General features: G+C 39.7%; 1 protein-coding gene across 22 annotated transcripts in view; it reads left to right on the forward strand.

The window, feature by feature from the left end:
- Window positions 1–16,459, forward strand: part of itpr1b (inositol 1,4,5-trisphosphate receptor, type 1b) — a 173,487-nt gene that overhangs the window by 54,678 nt on the left and 102,350 nt on the right. For 13 of the 22 annotated variants that reach the window (XM_017710893.2, XM_017710939.2, XM_017710902.2 and 10 more), the window contains 16 exons: window positions 53–206; window positions 680–870; window positions 1,330–1,498; window positions 1,579–1,630; window positions 1,831–1,996; window positions 2,224–2,394; window positions 2,697–2,768; window positions 3,885–4,022; window positions 4,237–4,362; window positions 6,194–6,394; window positions 6,615–6,866; window positions 7,986–8,111; window positions 9,970–10,098; window positions 10,472–10,489; window positions 15,140–15,260; window positions 15,386–15,570. In XM_017710893.2, the coding sequence (XP_017566382.1) occupies window positions 53–206; window positions 680–870; window positions 1,330–1,498; window positions 1,579–1,630; window positions 1,831–1,996; window positions 2,224–2,394; window positions 2,697–2,768; window positions 3,885–4,022; window positions 4,237–4,362; window positions 6,194–6,394; window positions 6,615–6,866; window positions 7,986–8,111; window positions 9,970–10,098; window positions 10,472–10,489; window positions 15,140–15,260; window positions 15,386–15,570 (2,271 nt within the window). The remainder of the gene's footprint in view (window positions 1–52; window positions 207–679; window positions 871–1,329; window positions 1,499–1,578; window positions 1,631–1,830; window positions 1,997–2,223; window positions 2,395–2,696; window positions 2,769–3,884; window positions 4,023–4,236; window positions 4,363–6,193; window positions 6,395–6,614; window positions 6,867–7,985; window positions 8,112–9,969; window positions 10,099–10,471; window positions 10,490–15,139; window positions 15,261–15,385; window positions 15,571–16,459) is intronic. The other 9 variants (XM_017710910.2, XM_037532080.1, XM_017711016.2 and 6 more) reach the window with 1 other exon arrangement.

Here is a 16,459-nt window from a genome sequence, read left to right on the forward strand (position 1 = left end):
GCAATGTGTAACTAACTTTGTATGCTTAATTCTGTTCTATGTCTCTTTTCAGGTAGTGAACTTGGCACGGAACCTCATTTATTTTGGCTTCTACAGTTTTAGTGACCTGCTGAGGCTGACTAAGATCCTGCTTGCTATTCTGGACTGTGTGCATGTCAGCACAATATATCCCATTAACAAAATGGAGAAAGGCGATGAGAACAAAGGTGACCCTTTGACCTTTTTTACACGTATAGAGCACAGCTGGTTATGCTATAAATAGTGAAAATCTGCAGTCTGAATACTTTTCCTATTCCTATTTACTACTCCTAATGGCTGAATCATACCTGAAAACCAGTATGAATACTTTAATACCTAGTCTAGCCTAGTCTAGCACTGATACTGTTACTTAATGGCTGAAAAAAAAATAATTTTATCATTACACTACAAAACATTTTACATATTCTTTCATTTCATTTGTTTCTTTTTGTATTGGGTATTATTTTGTTTTGATTATAATAAAAAAGTCATGAACAGACCCACAGCCACTTTGGTGAACTTTAAAGGCTTCAGAAATAATAATAAAAAAAAAACAAACCCTGTAGTGTTTGTACTGTGTAAACCCTGTGTTTACACCAGATGCGTGTTATTGCCTGAGGTTCTTCTAAGCATCAGATTTCCTCTGTCTGCTTCCTTGCAGGTAGTAATGTTATGAGATCCATCCATGGTGTTGGGGAGCTTATGACCCAGGTGGTGCTGAGAGGTGGTGGCTTCCTGCCCACCACCCCTACAGCGCCCCCTGATGGTGAGGTGGGAAAGACTCAGACAGAGCCTGAGAAGGAGGACATCTTGGTGATGGACACCAAGCTGAAGATCATAGAGATCTTACAGGTGTCTTACCTGGATTTTGTCTGTGTTTTATCAGTCTTGTGATCACTATGTAGGCAAAAAATTGATGAAAAAGTAAATTTTGTTTCTTGTCTCTATGAATGTTTGTAGTTCTGTGTGTCCTTTAAAGCACTTTGGATTGCATGAAAGATCTTAAATAAAGTTGTTGTTAGTTGTTAAAATGAAATAAAACTAGAGAAGAAAGAGCATCAAAGAGAATATTTGTCACAGGAAAAAATAAAAATAGCAGTATTTTTATAAAATGTAATACTAAAATGTAATAAAATGTATTACATTTATAAGATGTAATAAAATGTCATTTTTGTTTTTTTTGTCTAATCAACGTTTATCTTTATGATTTTACTCAACTGTAAATGTACAAAAAATTACATTTATTACTAAATAACTGACTTTAAATTTAGAATAAAGCATCCTGATTGTTATTGTTTTCTCCTTCTGTAGTTTATCCTGAACGTTCGTCTGGACTACAGGATCTCCTGCCTGCTCTGCATCTTTAAAAGGGAGTTTGATGAAAGCAACACTCAGACTGACAGTCTGCCTAATGCTAATGCTAATGCTAATCCTAACGCTACACCTACTGCAAATGGAGATGGGCTTAATAGCATACCAGGTGGGTGCTAAAAGGTTGAGTTTTTTTGTTTGGTTATTTTTATTTATATTGTTTATTTACTTTTTTGTTTTCTCACACAGCACTTGATTTTGAGAACATCGAAGAGCAGGCTGAGGGGATCTTTGGTGCAAGGTAGGAATTCATTCAAATGCTCCAAATTGTGGGAGACTCCTGTTATAGAGTATTCTTGTTCATTTAAGTGGTCCCATTTGTCACAAGGACTGCCCTGGGAATAAGTATTTGTAATACTAAGTGAGTAGGTGTCCTGTACATATGTATTTCTACATAGTGTCTGTGGGTTTTTGGCTTAGTATTTTATTTTATTCACTCAGTGAGGAGAACACACCCCTGGATCTGGATGACCACGGCGGCAGGACGTTTCTAAGGGTTCTTCTGCACCTTACAATGCATGATTACCCTCCGTTGGTGTCTGGGGCTCTTCATCTACTCTTTAGACATTTTAGCCAGAGACAAGAGGTGCTCATGGCCTTCAAACAGGTACACACAAACTCACTTAACATTTAGTGATGTACACTTTTGTCCTTGGCTCAGTAAAGTTCTGAATAAAGTTATGTGCACACAATACTTTACCTGTACCTGTTTCTTCTGTAGGCATTTAACAACCACAGTTACACGTAAGCAACAAGCACTTTGTACAGATGGCTTTGATAACTGTGATAGCTGTTTCTACCTGTCTCTCTTTCTCTCTCTCCCTCCCCCCCTAGGTCCAACTCCTGGTGACAAGTCAGGATGTCGATAACTACAAGCAGATTAAGTCTGACCTGGACCAGTTGCGCTCCATTGTAGAGAAGTCTGAATTGTGGGTCTACAAGCGGCAGGGTGATGATGCTCTTGATGGAGGCGATGGTCCAGCAGACTCTGACCACAAAAAGAAGGTCCATGTTCCACTCACACAGACATACACTAAACCCTTCATCCTTGAAGCCTCAGTCAGAGTGTGTTTTAGAGCTTGATTACACTTACATTCATCACTGTCGAGCCACTCAGTCTGATCCTATATCAGCACTCTTTATTTAAAGTGCTTGACAAGTGTGGATTCTAGCCAAGTTGTTAGCCTCTTTTTGAAAGAGATCCTTCAGCCAAGCTGAGCTGATTTTGTACTTTAAACATATTTTTAAAACTGTTTTTAATTATTGAATTTTGAAGATGAACCATTTCATTTTTGCTCTTTATGCAGGGTGATGCGAGTGGCACAGATAAGAAGAAACCAGAGAGCACGAGCAGCTATAATTACAGGGTTGTCAAGGAGGTGATGCGTGCCTTATTTCAGTAGACACACACACACACACACTTGCTCATACGCACACCTCTGTGTACATGCAAGGCGATGCTATTAAGTAGTTTATACAAACACTAATTAAAGGAGCAACATGTAATACTGATGGTGTTTAAAAGTTCGCAACAGTCCATATTCAATATGGAGAGATATAGGCTCGGAATTTAGTGAGATGCCAGGTTGAGGGCACAGTCTACATGTACAAACTCCAAAAATACTTGCTGCCTTGATGAATGAAGTCAGCTCCTTGCTTACTCTTGTTTACTGTGTCTCTGGTCATGGAGCTTTTTGAAAGGATAAAGTGGCTTTTTAGGTTTGTATCTAGTTTGGGGATTTAGGTTTCTAGCCAAGTTGTTAGCCTCTTTTTGGAAGAGATCCAGCAGCCCAGCTGAGCTGATTTCACACTTTAAACATTTGTTTGCTTGCTTTCATAGTTCATAGCTGCAACTTGGCAATCCAGAGTGTCGAAATGGTACTAGGAAATGGGCAATGGGTTGGATTACAGGCCAAAACATCGATTTTCCGCTCCTGAGCAAAAATTTCAAAGGAGAACATACTGGCAGTAGCATTGTTGTTGGAGAACATCAGTGTTAGCATGTTTCCTTATTCTCTGATGCCATATCTTGGTCATTTTATGAGTAAGTACAGTAAATACATTACAAACTGCTCCTTTAAAGTGATTATTTGGCCTCCTTAATTTATAACCAGAGCTAATGAATTGACTTGAAGCACATGCTCAGGATAAACTAACAGCAAGACCGGCAACCTAAGTCCATGTCTCTTAATATACACAGACCCTGGTCTAGAAGTACATGTGCTAGCGTGTGCTATTGAGTCTATGAATCTGTACCGTGTTTTCATCTCGCCTTCTTCCCCAGAGCCTATACATTTTTGTTTTTTTCTTACTCTTTTTCTCTGACTTTCTCTCTCTGTCTCTCTCTCCCGGTCTGTCTCACATGTTCCGTTCCCTTTTTGTCTCAATCTTTTGTTTCACGCTCTCTCTCTGACGTATTGATACTAATTACAGAATATAGAGGCCGATACTTTGAAATATTTTTAAAACATGTCTCTCTTTCTCTATGTCTGTAGATCCTGTTGAGGCTCAGTAAGTTATGTGTACAGGAGGGCTCATCAGGGAAGAAGAGTAAAAAACAACAGCAGAGGCTACTGAGAAACATGGGTGCTCACTCAGTGGTACTTGAGCTGCTACAGATCCCCTATGAGAAGGTTAGACCACAGTCAGGACGATTCAGTTTGATCTGTTATCAGAAAGATGTACAAAGCTCTCTAATCACAAGATCTACTAGGATAATCGCAGAATCAGAGACATCTGGTATCCCATTAAAATAGAACAAAAACTGAATAATGTTGTTATAATGAAGTTTTGATGATAATTGGCGTGTGTGCGTGCGTGTGTGCGTGTGTGTGTGTGGCTGGACAGGGCGAGGATGTCAGAATGCAGGAGATTATGAAGCTGGCGCATGAGTTTCTCCAAAACTTCTGTGCTGGCAACCAGCAGAACCAGGCACTACTTCACAAGCACATTAATCTCTTCTTAAACCCAGGGGTGAGTGCACGCCCATTGTAAGTACACAAAAGTACAGCGACTAGACGTTTGCAACGTCTAGAACATGGGGTCACAGCATGTGGTTTTTATCTTTTTCTTTATATATCTTTTATTTCAAATTGACCTACAAACATTAAAAAAATAAAGATGTAGTGCCAGAATGGATAGGCTTGGGTGTTGCATCTCTGTTTTATCCCATGACTCTTAGGGCTTGCTAACACTTGGTCCAGACAAAAGCAGAAAATAATAAACTGTTGCAGTTCTGATTTTTATTAGTGTTTATAATGATGTATAATATTAAACCAAAGATGTAAACAAAAATGATAGGAACAGAGGAGTCACAACTGATTGGGCACATTTGATTATGTACATTTTGTGACTGACTGGTTTAATATCTGCTTTCTGAGCTACACTGTTTTCTAGCTTAACTGAGCCTATTTTAATCCAAGTCCTTTGCCGCAGTTGTGAATAATAATACACTATATTGCCAAAAGTATTCACTCAGCCATCCAAATCATTAAATTCAGGTGTTCCAATCACTTCCATGGCCACAGGTGTATAAAACCAAGCACCTAGGCCTGCAGACTGCTTCTACAGACATTAGTGAAAGAAGGGGTCGCTCTCAGGAGCTCAGTGAATTCCAACTTGAATTCCAACAAGTCCAGTCATGAAATTTACTTGTTACTAAATATTCAACAGTCAACATTATAACAAAGTGGAAGCAATTGGGAACGACAGCAACTCAGCCACGAAGTGTTCAGCCACGTAAAATGACAGAGCAGGGTCAGCGGCTGCTGAGGCGCATAGTGCGCAGAGGTCACCAACTTTCTGCAGAGTCCATCACTACAGACGTCCAAACTTCATATGGCCTTCAGATCAGCTCAAGAACAGCGTAGAGAGCTTCATGGAATGGGTTTCCATGGCCGAGCAGCTGCATCCAAGCCTTACACCACAAAGCGCAATGCAAAGCATGGAATGCAGTGGTGTAAAGCGCCACCACTGGACTCTAGAGTGACCAATCACGCTTCTCCGTCTGGGAAATCCGATGGATGAGTCTGGGTTTGACGGTTGCCAGGAGACGGTACTTGTCTGACTGCATTGTGCTGAGTGTAAAGTTTGGTGGAGGGGGGATCATGGTGTGGGGTTGTTTTTCAGGAGTTGAGCTTGTTCCCTTAATTCCAGTGAAAGGAGCTCTTAATGCTTCAGCACCAAGAGATTTTGGACAATTTCATGCTCCCAACTTTGTGGGAACAGTTTGGGGGCAGTCCCTTCCTGTTCTAACATGACTGCACACCAGTGCACAAAGGGCCATAAAGAAATGGATGAACGAATTTTGGTATGGAAGAACTTGACTGGCCTGCAGAGTGACCTCAACCTGATAGAACACCTTTGGGATGACGTAGAGTGGAGACTGTGAGCCAGGCCTTGTCGTCCAACATCAGTCTCTGACCTCACAAATACACTTCTGGAAGAACGGTAAAAAATTCCTATAAACACACTCCTAAACCTTGTGGAAACCCTTCCCAGAAGAGTTGAAGCTGTTATTGCTGCAAAGGGTGGGCCGACATCATATTAAACCCTATGGATTAAGAATTGGATGTCACTCAATTTAATATGCATGTGAAGGCAGAAGAGCAAATACTTTTGGCAATATAGTGTATGTATTTTGACATTATTCCTGTCTCTCAGAAGTTCCTGCAATATGGGGTAAGGCACGGGCTATGACCTTACTCTCTCTGTCCCCTTGTGGATTTAGCATTGAGGTTTTTTAAAGCATTTTGGCCTTAATAAAAGCATTTTAAAGCATTATGACCTTATTCTTCCTTTGTAGATCTTGGAGGCCGTTACCATGCAGCACATCTTCATGAACAACTTCCAGTTATGCAGTGAGATTAATGAACGTGTGGTACAGCACTTTGTTCACTGCATCGAGACACATGGCCGGCACGTACAGTACCTTAAGTTTCTGCAGACTATCGTCAAGGCCGAGAACAAGTTCATCAAGAAGTGTCAGGACATTGTGATGGCTGAGGTGGGCCTAGTGGCTTATTGTAAATCAGTGCATCAGTGGAAGTTCTGAAAGTTCTAAATGATTTTTATTGTGATAAAAATCCTGTTTTTAACCATTCTTCTCCATTCCTCATTTGTTTTTCATTTGTCTCGTTTTTTCATGACTTTGCTTTATATTATCTCCTCTTTGCCCTCCCTGTCTCCTTTTCCTTTTTTCTCCCTCCCTAAACCACCCCCTGTAGCTGGTAAATGCTGGCGAGGACGTGCTGGTGTTCTACAACGACCGAGCCTCGTTCCAAACTCTGGTGCAAATGATGCGTTCAGAACGGGATCGGATGGATGAGAACAGCCCACTCATGTACCACATCCACCTGGTGGAACTGCTTGCCGTATGCACAGAGGGCAAGAACGTCTATACAGAGATAAAGTGCAACTCGCTGCTGCCCCTAGATGACATAGTTCGTGTGGTCACCCATGAGGATTGCATCCCTGAGGTCAGCAGATTGGTTCAGGCTGGAGTCAGATTGATTAGTGGAATGTGAATATGAATTGCATCCCTGTCAAGTTCAGCTGTAGTGCAACATTAATTAAGAGGCAGCTTGAAGAGCCAAGGTGGCTGCAAGTTAGGTTGTCTACAGTAATGGTGTTACTGATTATGTTGCATGGATGACTTTGTCTCATAATCTCACACTGTGCGCAGACACATAAGGAGTTTCCTGCTATGCTTTGCAGCACCTTGGATGGTAAAATTCTGCTCCTGTGCTCAACACACCCGAGCTTTAGTTCATACTAACTACTGACTGAGGTTCTGAAGGACGTGATGGAGAAGCTGTGCACTGCAACATAAAGCATTCAAAAGTTAATATCAGATGTTGTAGTGCAACAAAGTGCAGAATATAGTACAGTGCAGCTATAATATATTTCAATCAAGTGGCAACTGTGTAAGAGTTTCTTAAGAGAAACGATTCAAATGAAAAGGCCACACCTTCCAAGCACTGCTGATTGATACCTTGCCTAGTGTATGGAAATGCTGCTTCTTAGAAAATGGATTCACATAACTAGTAAATTATAGTGGAGACTTCCGTTATGACGATCTCAGTCTGATCTGATCAAATTTTCCATTTTATATTGGATTAAATCCTGAAACTAGGGCATTGCATTCTGCTATTTGAAGATTTAATCCAATTCCAGTGTTAAAATCCAATCATGTGAGCACTGACCAAGTGTCCCCTTTTAATCGTGCATTTCATAACTTCTAAACAGGTTTGTTTTTTTTTGATGCAGCAGGTTTGCTTTTACAGAGCTAGCACCAAACCCTGCAGCAGTATGCAACTTTTCTAGGATGAACCTTTCTTTTATGCATATAATGCAAATATTAACTACATATCTCAAGAGGTCAGTTCCCAGACAGTAAGAGTTTTTATGGACATTAATGTATTTACTTGAATATTCTAAAAATGTTTATTTATCAGAATTACGTTATCTCTGTCAACAACTTTGACTTTCAGTAAATGAGTACCATTATATGTTCAGTATCACTGATGTTTGAGAATAACTCGCTTAATTAAGCAGTGACATTGCAATTGTTTTTTTTCTGTGATTGGATTCTACAGGTGAAGACTGCCTACATTGACTTTTTGAACCACTGTTATGTGGACACAGAAGTGGAGATGAAGGAGATCTATACGAGCAACCACATGTGGAAACTCTTCGAAAACTTTCTGGTTGACATATGCAGGGTAATCGCCTCTCAAACTAATGCTCTGCTGTCGCTTGCATATGCATTAGAGGTGGCTCATTGGTAAGGAATCAAAGTGCCATCCTCTCAAAAAACAAGCAAAAAAAAATTTAAATTATATATGAAATGTTAAAATGCAAACAAATGAGATTTTGGGAATTCTTAATAATAAGTACATTGCTATTTCCAATAACACATCCAGCAACAGTTCTTTAACTTATGAAGAGCTAATGTTCCTCTGCAGAGCTTTGATCATATAAGAGGTGTTAGAGATTGGAGTTTTTTGGTGGTTAAGTGGTTGATTTTCTTCAGACTAGCAAACCAAGGTTTAGTAGGCTGATAGATAGCTTCCTAGCTGTTCAAGAAGGCAGGCGGAAACATAAATTCTTTCAGTGTAGTAAATTAATACATCACTTGGATTTGAATACTTTTGCGACACTCATGCCTTTTCTTATGAAATCTGCTTTTTCTTTTCCCTAAAATAAATGTGATTTATTGATGTGAACTGAAAAGTTCTGCCCACTTCAGCACTTCCATCAGAAAACCAGCAGACAGCATGTTTGCTTTAAATATTCTTATAATGTACCTGTTATATACTATAATTTACCTTCGATCTTGTCCACATTTTGAGGCACCAGCAGACCCTGAGTCACACATACTCCATTTATGTGATTCTGTGATCTGTCATACACAAATAAGAAGGTTTTGTTATCTTTGATCTGCCAGAGGTGTTTTGGAGAGGTTAGTAAAAGTTCAAGAGATAAATTTGAAAACAGGAAGGGGGTGCTGATGTAATAGATGTTGTTATTAAGGATGTGCAGTCATGAGATTGTCTGGCTGCCATTATATTTAACCTTGAGTCAAAATTTAAGAAGTGATCAGAGTGTAGTGGTTTAAGGAATTTGCAGGCAGTGGATAGCAGAATGATAGCAAGCAAGGGAGAGCTGGACTTGTCAAATTCTAGTGTAATACACTTAGTTTTTCCATTTATATGTATTAAAGCTGTCAGACCTAACAACTCTGTGGTGATACATTCACAGGCTTTCTTTGTCCCCTTTAACTAGTTCAAATTTGCCCCAGAGTGGTTACAATGTGTGCATGTCCACAGTGGCAATGTAAAATGGATCAGTATGTGGAATTGGAGCTGTCTCTCTGTTTTAGATCACATATAAAGGAACACAACGCTGCCTATATAGTTGGATGCACTACAGTAGTTTCATAGCATGCTTGTGCTCACTGTCAGTATCAATAAACAGTTTAAAAAGCAACTGAAATATGACGTACATTCCTATTAATTTGTTGTTCAAAGCGGTAGTTTGTAACAAATTTAAAAATCAGATTTTCAGCTTTGCTAGATTATGTCTTGGACATATGAAAATAAATATAACAACAACATTGAGACATTAGGTTAATGAATGAAAAGAGGCTTTTAAAAAGCAGAAATAACCGCTTTCTTGCACACTGGCTTACTAGACACTGTCTGGTAATGGCAGTTTCCTTCAAATAGCTGATTAATTTGTGTTTATTGGTTTCAAAAATTGTGACTCTGACCCTAGACAAAATCCACCGCGTTTTAGGTTAAGAATCTTCCGTTTGGGACGTGCAGGTTTTGTTCCAGTCGTCTTTGGTGTTAAAGTAACGTTTGTTTCCATCTTCGTTAGTTGCCACACTGAGCCCCTACTTTCCCCTGTGCCCTGTAGCATTATGTTATTGGGGGCTTTGCCTCTATTGCAGCCACAGGAAGAGTGAATCAGCAGCATGTTCTGATTTTGCTCAGCAAGCCTTTTGACTCAAGCCCATGTTCATTCTTTTGCATCACTTCTTGCTGTTTACAGCGTTGTCTTGTTTACTGCTCGCAGGTCTGCAACAACACGAGCGACCGCAAGCATGCTGACTCCACGCTGGAGCGCTATGTCACTGAGACCGTCATGAGCATTGTCACCACTTTCTTCAGCTCACCCTTTTCCGATCAGAGCACTAGTTTACAGGTAACTGTGGATGAATGCTCTTTTTAATGCTTAGAATTCCTTTTTTGTTACTGTGGGCTCATCAGTACCAAAACGCATAAAAAAACTTGAAGTGTAGTAAAAAAGAAAGTGAGACACAAAGTATATTTTATTGGTATATTTATTGTCCCAATTGTCTGTAATTGGTCTTGTTTTGCTGTGCATTTTAGTTGCAGTCCAGCCCCAACTGTTGATTTAATCCACAGTTAATGAACCTATTTACACCATAAATGACACTTTTATTTGTTAATGTGCTTATTTATTTGTTTGTTTACTTATTTGCTTATTTGTGTACATTGGTTTCATAAGGGAAGCAGATATATTTTCATAATTTTGATCCCTTCCCCTCACCCAGGTGGCACGTCATATGTATGTAAGTACCAGTAATTCAACCCCCCGCCAGCCCCTCCTCACCCTTTAGTGCCCCTTAACAAACCTCTGAGGTCTAACACACACACACACACACACACACACACACACACACACACACACACACACACACACACACTTGCAGCTCACAGACATCATGCTCACCACTGAATTTCCGAACACTCACAGAGACACACACACACACACAGACACACACACACAGACACCCTCACACACACACACACAAACACACAGATTTCTTTAGAAAAAGACTGACTGCTTGAATTGAGTCAGAGCTTTCCAAGAACTCAGACTGTGCCTGCACACAAATACACACACACACACACACACACACACATACACACACACACTTCCCACATCTCAGTTTTGCAACATCAGGAGTGTGGTTAGGCCTTGCCTGGCTGCCAGATGGTTACAGAGTCCTTTTAATTGTGTGTGCGTGCGTGCATATGTACGCGTGCGCACGCGCGTTTGTGTGTGTGCGCGTGTGAGTCTATAGGGGTACATGCGCGCTTGTATACAGTATTGTGCAAATGTCAGAGACCACTCTTTAAAACAACTGTTAAATCACTAATTATTCTGTGGCACTCAATATAATATTTAAGTATTTAATGTGTCACTCTTTACCTTTATTACAGCTTATATTTTTTCAGAAGACTCACTTTCAGTTTTTCAAAGTAATCTGCTGGGATATTTTTTCACACCTCCAAATTTCAGTTTTAGAAGTTGGTTGCATTTTCTGTTTCTTAAGACCTAAGTAATGCCACATGCATTCTACGATGTTGAGGTCTGGACTCTGGACTGGACAGTCTATTGTTCTGAGGCTTCTTTGTTGTTCAGTGAGGTTCTTCTTGAACAGTCTTGAGTTGTCTTTTCACAGTGGAAACACCTGTGGATGTTTTCAGATCTGAAGCAGCTTGATTTTCTCCTCTCTCTCTCAAAGATGAAAGCTTTAAGCGCTGTTTATCTGATGGGGTCTGGTTTGATGCACTACTGGGTTTTGCAGGTGGTTGTTAGGAGTCCTGTTTTTTCTGTATCTTTTTTAATTTTTTTTTTTAGCTCAGTTTGGGAAACTCCTGTTTTTATGCTTATTTTTCTTTGACTTTCTCCTCTCTGTTGCAAGTTCTAATCTAATCTCCTCAAAACATTTCTTAAAAATCACTTCAAGAATTACTTAAAGAAATTAAATTAAAGTGTGGTCTCTGTCTATTTCTCAGTACTTTATATGGTATACACAGTGTTTGTGTTTTCACTTCTCACATTATCAGGACAACCTGAGAAAAACAGGGCAACGGGGCTATCAGACTATCATAGATCACTAACAAAATGGTCCTGACTCTGCAATGTGTTTTTTTTTTTTTTGTTGTTTTTTTTTTTAACTGAATGGGCAAATCTTCCTTCTTTTTTTCCCTCTTTCTTTTCTTACTGTCTTTCTTTGATTACTTGGATTAAGCTTAGGGTTAGTTTTTAAGTTAGGTTCAGAAATGCATTATATACATATGTACATACATATATATGGAACATATTACATACAGCCTGCATGTATAATACATACATACTTATTGGGCATTTCATTTTGCAGGTAGTGTCATGTTATGTAGGTATTAGGTCCGTGTCACACATTCTGCCTCGGTGTGGCGTGAGTAATGTGGCAGCATTCCTACAAAAGCTCGCATGCGTTGACAATTCACACATACCGCAGTAGCGCTGTGGAGCTGTCCAGCAAACCAGCTCTACAGATCTCCTTTTCCCAAATGGAAAAATAGTCCAGTCAGTTACTTTGCTGAAAAAAATATAATTTATCAGAGGGCATGATGTATTTGCTTACCCTTGGCAGCTTCTTGAAGTGTGATAGGGCAGTTGTTTGAGGTCTGGTAGCCTGGTGTGCTGCACTGATGTTCAGCTAGCATTTCACTTAGTGAAGATCATGAATTGCAGGACTTGCATTTTTGGCCTTTTTTATTGGGGTTTCTTATTTGTGATTTTTTTCTTCTCTTTAACTGAAATGAATAGCAAGATGTTCTTCTCTGCTCACACCACACAGATGTAGCATGCGTAACACAGGCCTTGCACTATATGTCCAATAGTGTCCAGACAACCCTTCTAATTAGTGAATTGAGCTTCTGTAAGGTGCACCTCTTGTGGACAGGTGATCGTTTGCACATGCACAGTGTAATCTCCATAGACAGACATTGTACATTACCAATAGAATAGGATGTTCTGGAGAAGCTGCACATGTACCGTGCCCAGTGCCAAGTTTCAGATAGAGGGTATAAAGCCCCCCATCACTGGGCACAGTGGAGCAGTGGAACTGTTCTCTGGATCAGTCACTAGCTTGACTTTTCTTGGAAAACTTTGTCACTTTCCCTTGGAAGTCCCAAAAAAATCATCTCCCTCTGGTCTGTTTTACTCTTAGCAAAACCTTCCCTGCCTTGACTGGCGCCTCCCACAGTGAATTTCACTATTTGTGACCCTTGTTTCAGTAGAAATATGGTGTACCTTTTTGTGTGCTCACTTGGATTGGATTGCAATTGGACTTGATCTGTATGTGCTGCCAACTGCTTTCTGCTCCTGAGGATTCCCTCAGGAAACGTTTGACCTGTTCCTGATTTGGCCGTTTAGCTGCTTTGTCCATAAACATAGTTACTTATTACAGACTTACTTGGTTCATTTTATTTAAAAGCTAAGAGAGAAAATGTATGCATAGGACAAAATAACCTGAAATGTGAGCGTTCACAGCTCTTAGTTTGCTAAGAGGAGTGATTTTTCCAGAAATGCTGACATGGCTAAGAAGTTAATGCAAAACTGTCCTTTTTTCCTGTCTTTCTCTCTCCTCATTGTACTCTGTCCCTTTTTGTGTATGTGTGGGAGAGACTGCTAGCTGCTGAGTTTCATTTCCCGCATGCTGACATTTATTAGAATTTTTAGCTGTTTTTTTTTTTTTTACTTTTATGTAAAAATCAAACCCTTCACACAACTCTTTTCAAGGAGAATTCCATCCACTTTTTCACAATTTCTATACTACTCAGTTTTAGAGATGTGTACAAAGACATTGAGTGTGCAATGTGAAATGATGAATTGTAGAGAAACTTACTTTTTTTTTTTTACACAGTGGTGCTGATCGGAAGTAGTGGTCATGATCCTGTAGCTACATCACAAATATAGCCTGTCTAAAACCACCAGTGAACCTACACATGTTTTGAGTTTTTATATGTAGTACAGTTGATGGTAAAATAGTGGCAGATCTGGAAAAATGCATTTTCTTTCGGGCCTGTTTTGCCTTACAGTACCACTCTGCCATGATCAGCCTTTACAAAGTGCGTTTTAGGTCAAAAGCTTATTTTAAAAATATCACAAATCAGTGTCTTTTCAGGTCAGGAAGTGCATTTGTAATTTTTTTGTGTAATAACTGCCTGCAAAATAGCTTTTGAACACTTTGGACTTTTCTCTAGAATGGAGCATTTCACGGTTTAGTTGTATAGAAATTTTGAAAAAGACAGGAATTCCCCTTTAAAAATTATTGTCTAAATTCATTTAGATAGCTGAACCATCCCGTTATGACATTTTGACATAAGTGCTGCATTTGTGCTGTTTATTTCTGTGCTCTGAAACTAAATAATAACAAAAATAAATAAATAAATAAACAAACCACTGATACCCCAAAACCCTCTTCAGCCCCCTTCAACCCTACGTAAGATCAGTCATTTCTTAGAACTGAGGTATTGTGACGCTTTCATCTGTTCTCTCTGTTGTGACAGGCCTCCATTCTGGGCAAACTAACAGAGGTATTTCTGTGTAGCAATTGCACAGTGGTTGCACAGGGTGGTGTGGTGACATACTTTGGTTAGTCACATTTCTAGTAAGCCTGTCTGGGGGGGCTGAGCTGTAGGAACTGAAACAGGTTAAAGGACCAAAGTGGGTTTTTTCCCCCCTCTTTTGTCCACTTGTTTGTCATGGCGTAACCCCTCAGGCCTACTAGACCAAGTGTTGGTTTTCTTTTTCTAGATTGGCTTTAGCACATGTTCTAAATGTGGGCTTAGTCCATTTAGTTTCTTTGTCCTCCCCTCTCTTCATGTTTGTCAGACAGACTTTAAAACAGTCATCCATTGTGATGGTTTTGATCTGTAGATTTTTTTCAACATTTCTACTAACAGTTGCTCTGTTTTAAGTGACCGTATGGAATTAATATTCAGTTAGTTTTAAAATGTGTAACTGTTTGTGGGCAATATGTCTTATAAATTAATGGATTATTTGCAGTGGGTCAATGATTATTATGTGTATCTATATTTTAAAACATGAAGTGAAATGTACTGCAAATCAAGATAAAATTCTATACTGTCTGTGTTTAGCAGTCATTTCAGTGAGAGATCTAATTCCCTCTTCATGTGTAGCAGTGTGTGATTTTTTTTTTTTTTTTTTTTAATGTTGATTCTCTCTTTACTTGTGTGTGTGTAGGGTTGTGTAGTAGGTATTCCTTTCAGTGCAGTTAATTTCCTGTTTTGCTGTGTCCTGCCGTGCCTTTTTATGTTAATTGTTTCTCATTATATGTCCCTTTTTTCTTTCTTTTTTCTATATTCCCTTCCTTCTTGTTCTTTCCCCTCTATCTTGTCTCTAATCTCTCCCTCCGCTGCAGACCCGTCAGCCAGTCTTTGTGCAGCTGTTGCAGGGTGTTTTCCGGGTGTACCACTGTAGCTGGCTCATGCCTACCCAGAAAGCAACAGTGGAGAGCTGCATCAAAGTCCTCTCTGACGTGGGTAAGAATACAGCCTTGACCAGTAAAACCATTTCATTTCAAAACTGAGAGGAAAGCCTTCAGTGTGGCATGAACATTTTCACCTCGTTTACTGTGAAAATGTTTAACACTTTGTATTGCATGCAGCCAAAAGCCGGGCAATTGCCATCCCGGTAGATCTGGACAGTCAGGTCAACAATCTGTTTGTGAAGTCCAACAATGTGGTTCAGAAGACCATACTGAACTGGAGGATGTCTGCACGAAATGCTTCCAGACGAGACTCCACACTCACCACGTCCAAAGACTGCAGGAATATCATAGAGAGGTTGCAGGTAAGCATTCCCTGAGGAGATACTCTAACAGAACGTGTGTTTGGAGCTTATTCTGCTGAAGCACAGCTTGTGATCAGAAATAACCTCTATGTGTATAGCACATGGTGGCCTAAAATTAGTCCTGGGGATCCTATTCTTCATCCAGCACACCTGAGTGAGCTGAATAACTTAAGAACAAGCTTGTGCAGTTGGTCAGGTGTGTTGGAGCAGAAAAAACACAAAAATGTGACTAGCGTGGGGGTCCCTAGGATGAGAAAAGTGTTTTACACATGGAAACCAAATAAATGGAAATAAGGGGAAAAAAACCCAATAAAAAGCAATGGACGACAAAAATATAGATGAAAAAATTAATGAAACAGGTGACAGCATGGTGTGGACCTTGCAAAGCCCCAAATGCCTGGGAGAATATGTTTATTTAAGTTGGATTTACAAATGTCCACTGTGGGGGGTGGCAACATCCTGAAAATTTGATTAAAGTCAATTTTACGTAAAACGCTATAAAACATCTGTAGCCACAAAACGTATACGACACAATGTATAATCACTGGTTGAACGTTAAGAGGTGTTTGGTGAGTCACTGTGAAATGTTTGGCTGTAGCTGGCCTGACTTTCATGGTCCTGTGGCCTGTAGATGAAGCAGCTCTATGTTTCCAAAGTTAAAGTCGCTGTTGTCGGAACAAAACCTCGTATCTCAAATGGTAACTTTTCAGGAGAAGGAAAAAACATACATTACTTTCAATGTAAGTCAATGGAACCAGACGTGTTATCAAGTAATTTTTGGCCATTTATTTTGGTCCATCTTTCATGAAATGTATACAGAATATAAAGGCCAACATGCATTTGCCAAATTACGTCAAACACTGAAAATTGACAGAAATGGAGATATGAG

Source organism: Pygocentrus nattereri, chromosome 21 (genome assembly GCF_015220715.1).
Source record: "Pygocentrus nattereri isolate fPygNat1 chromosome 21, fPygNat1.pri, whole genome shotgun sequence".
In the NCBI taxonomy this organism is placed as follows: Eukaryota; Metazoa; Chordata; class Actinopteri; order Characiformes; family Serrasalmidae; genus Pygocentrus; species Pygocentrus nattereri.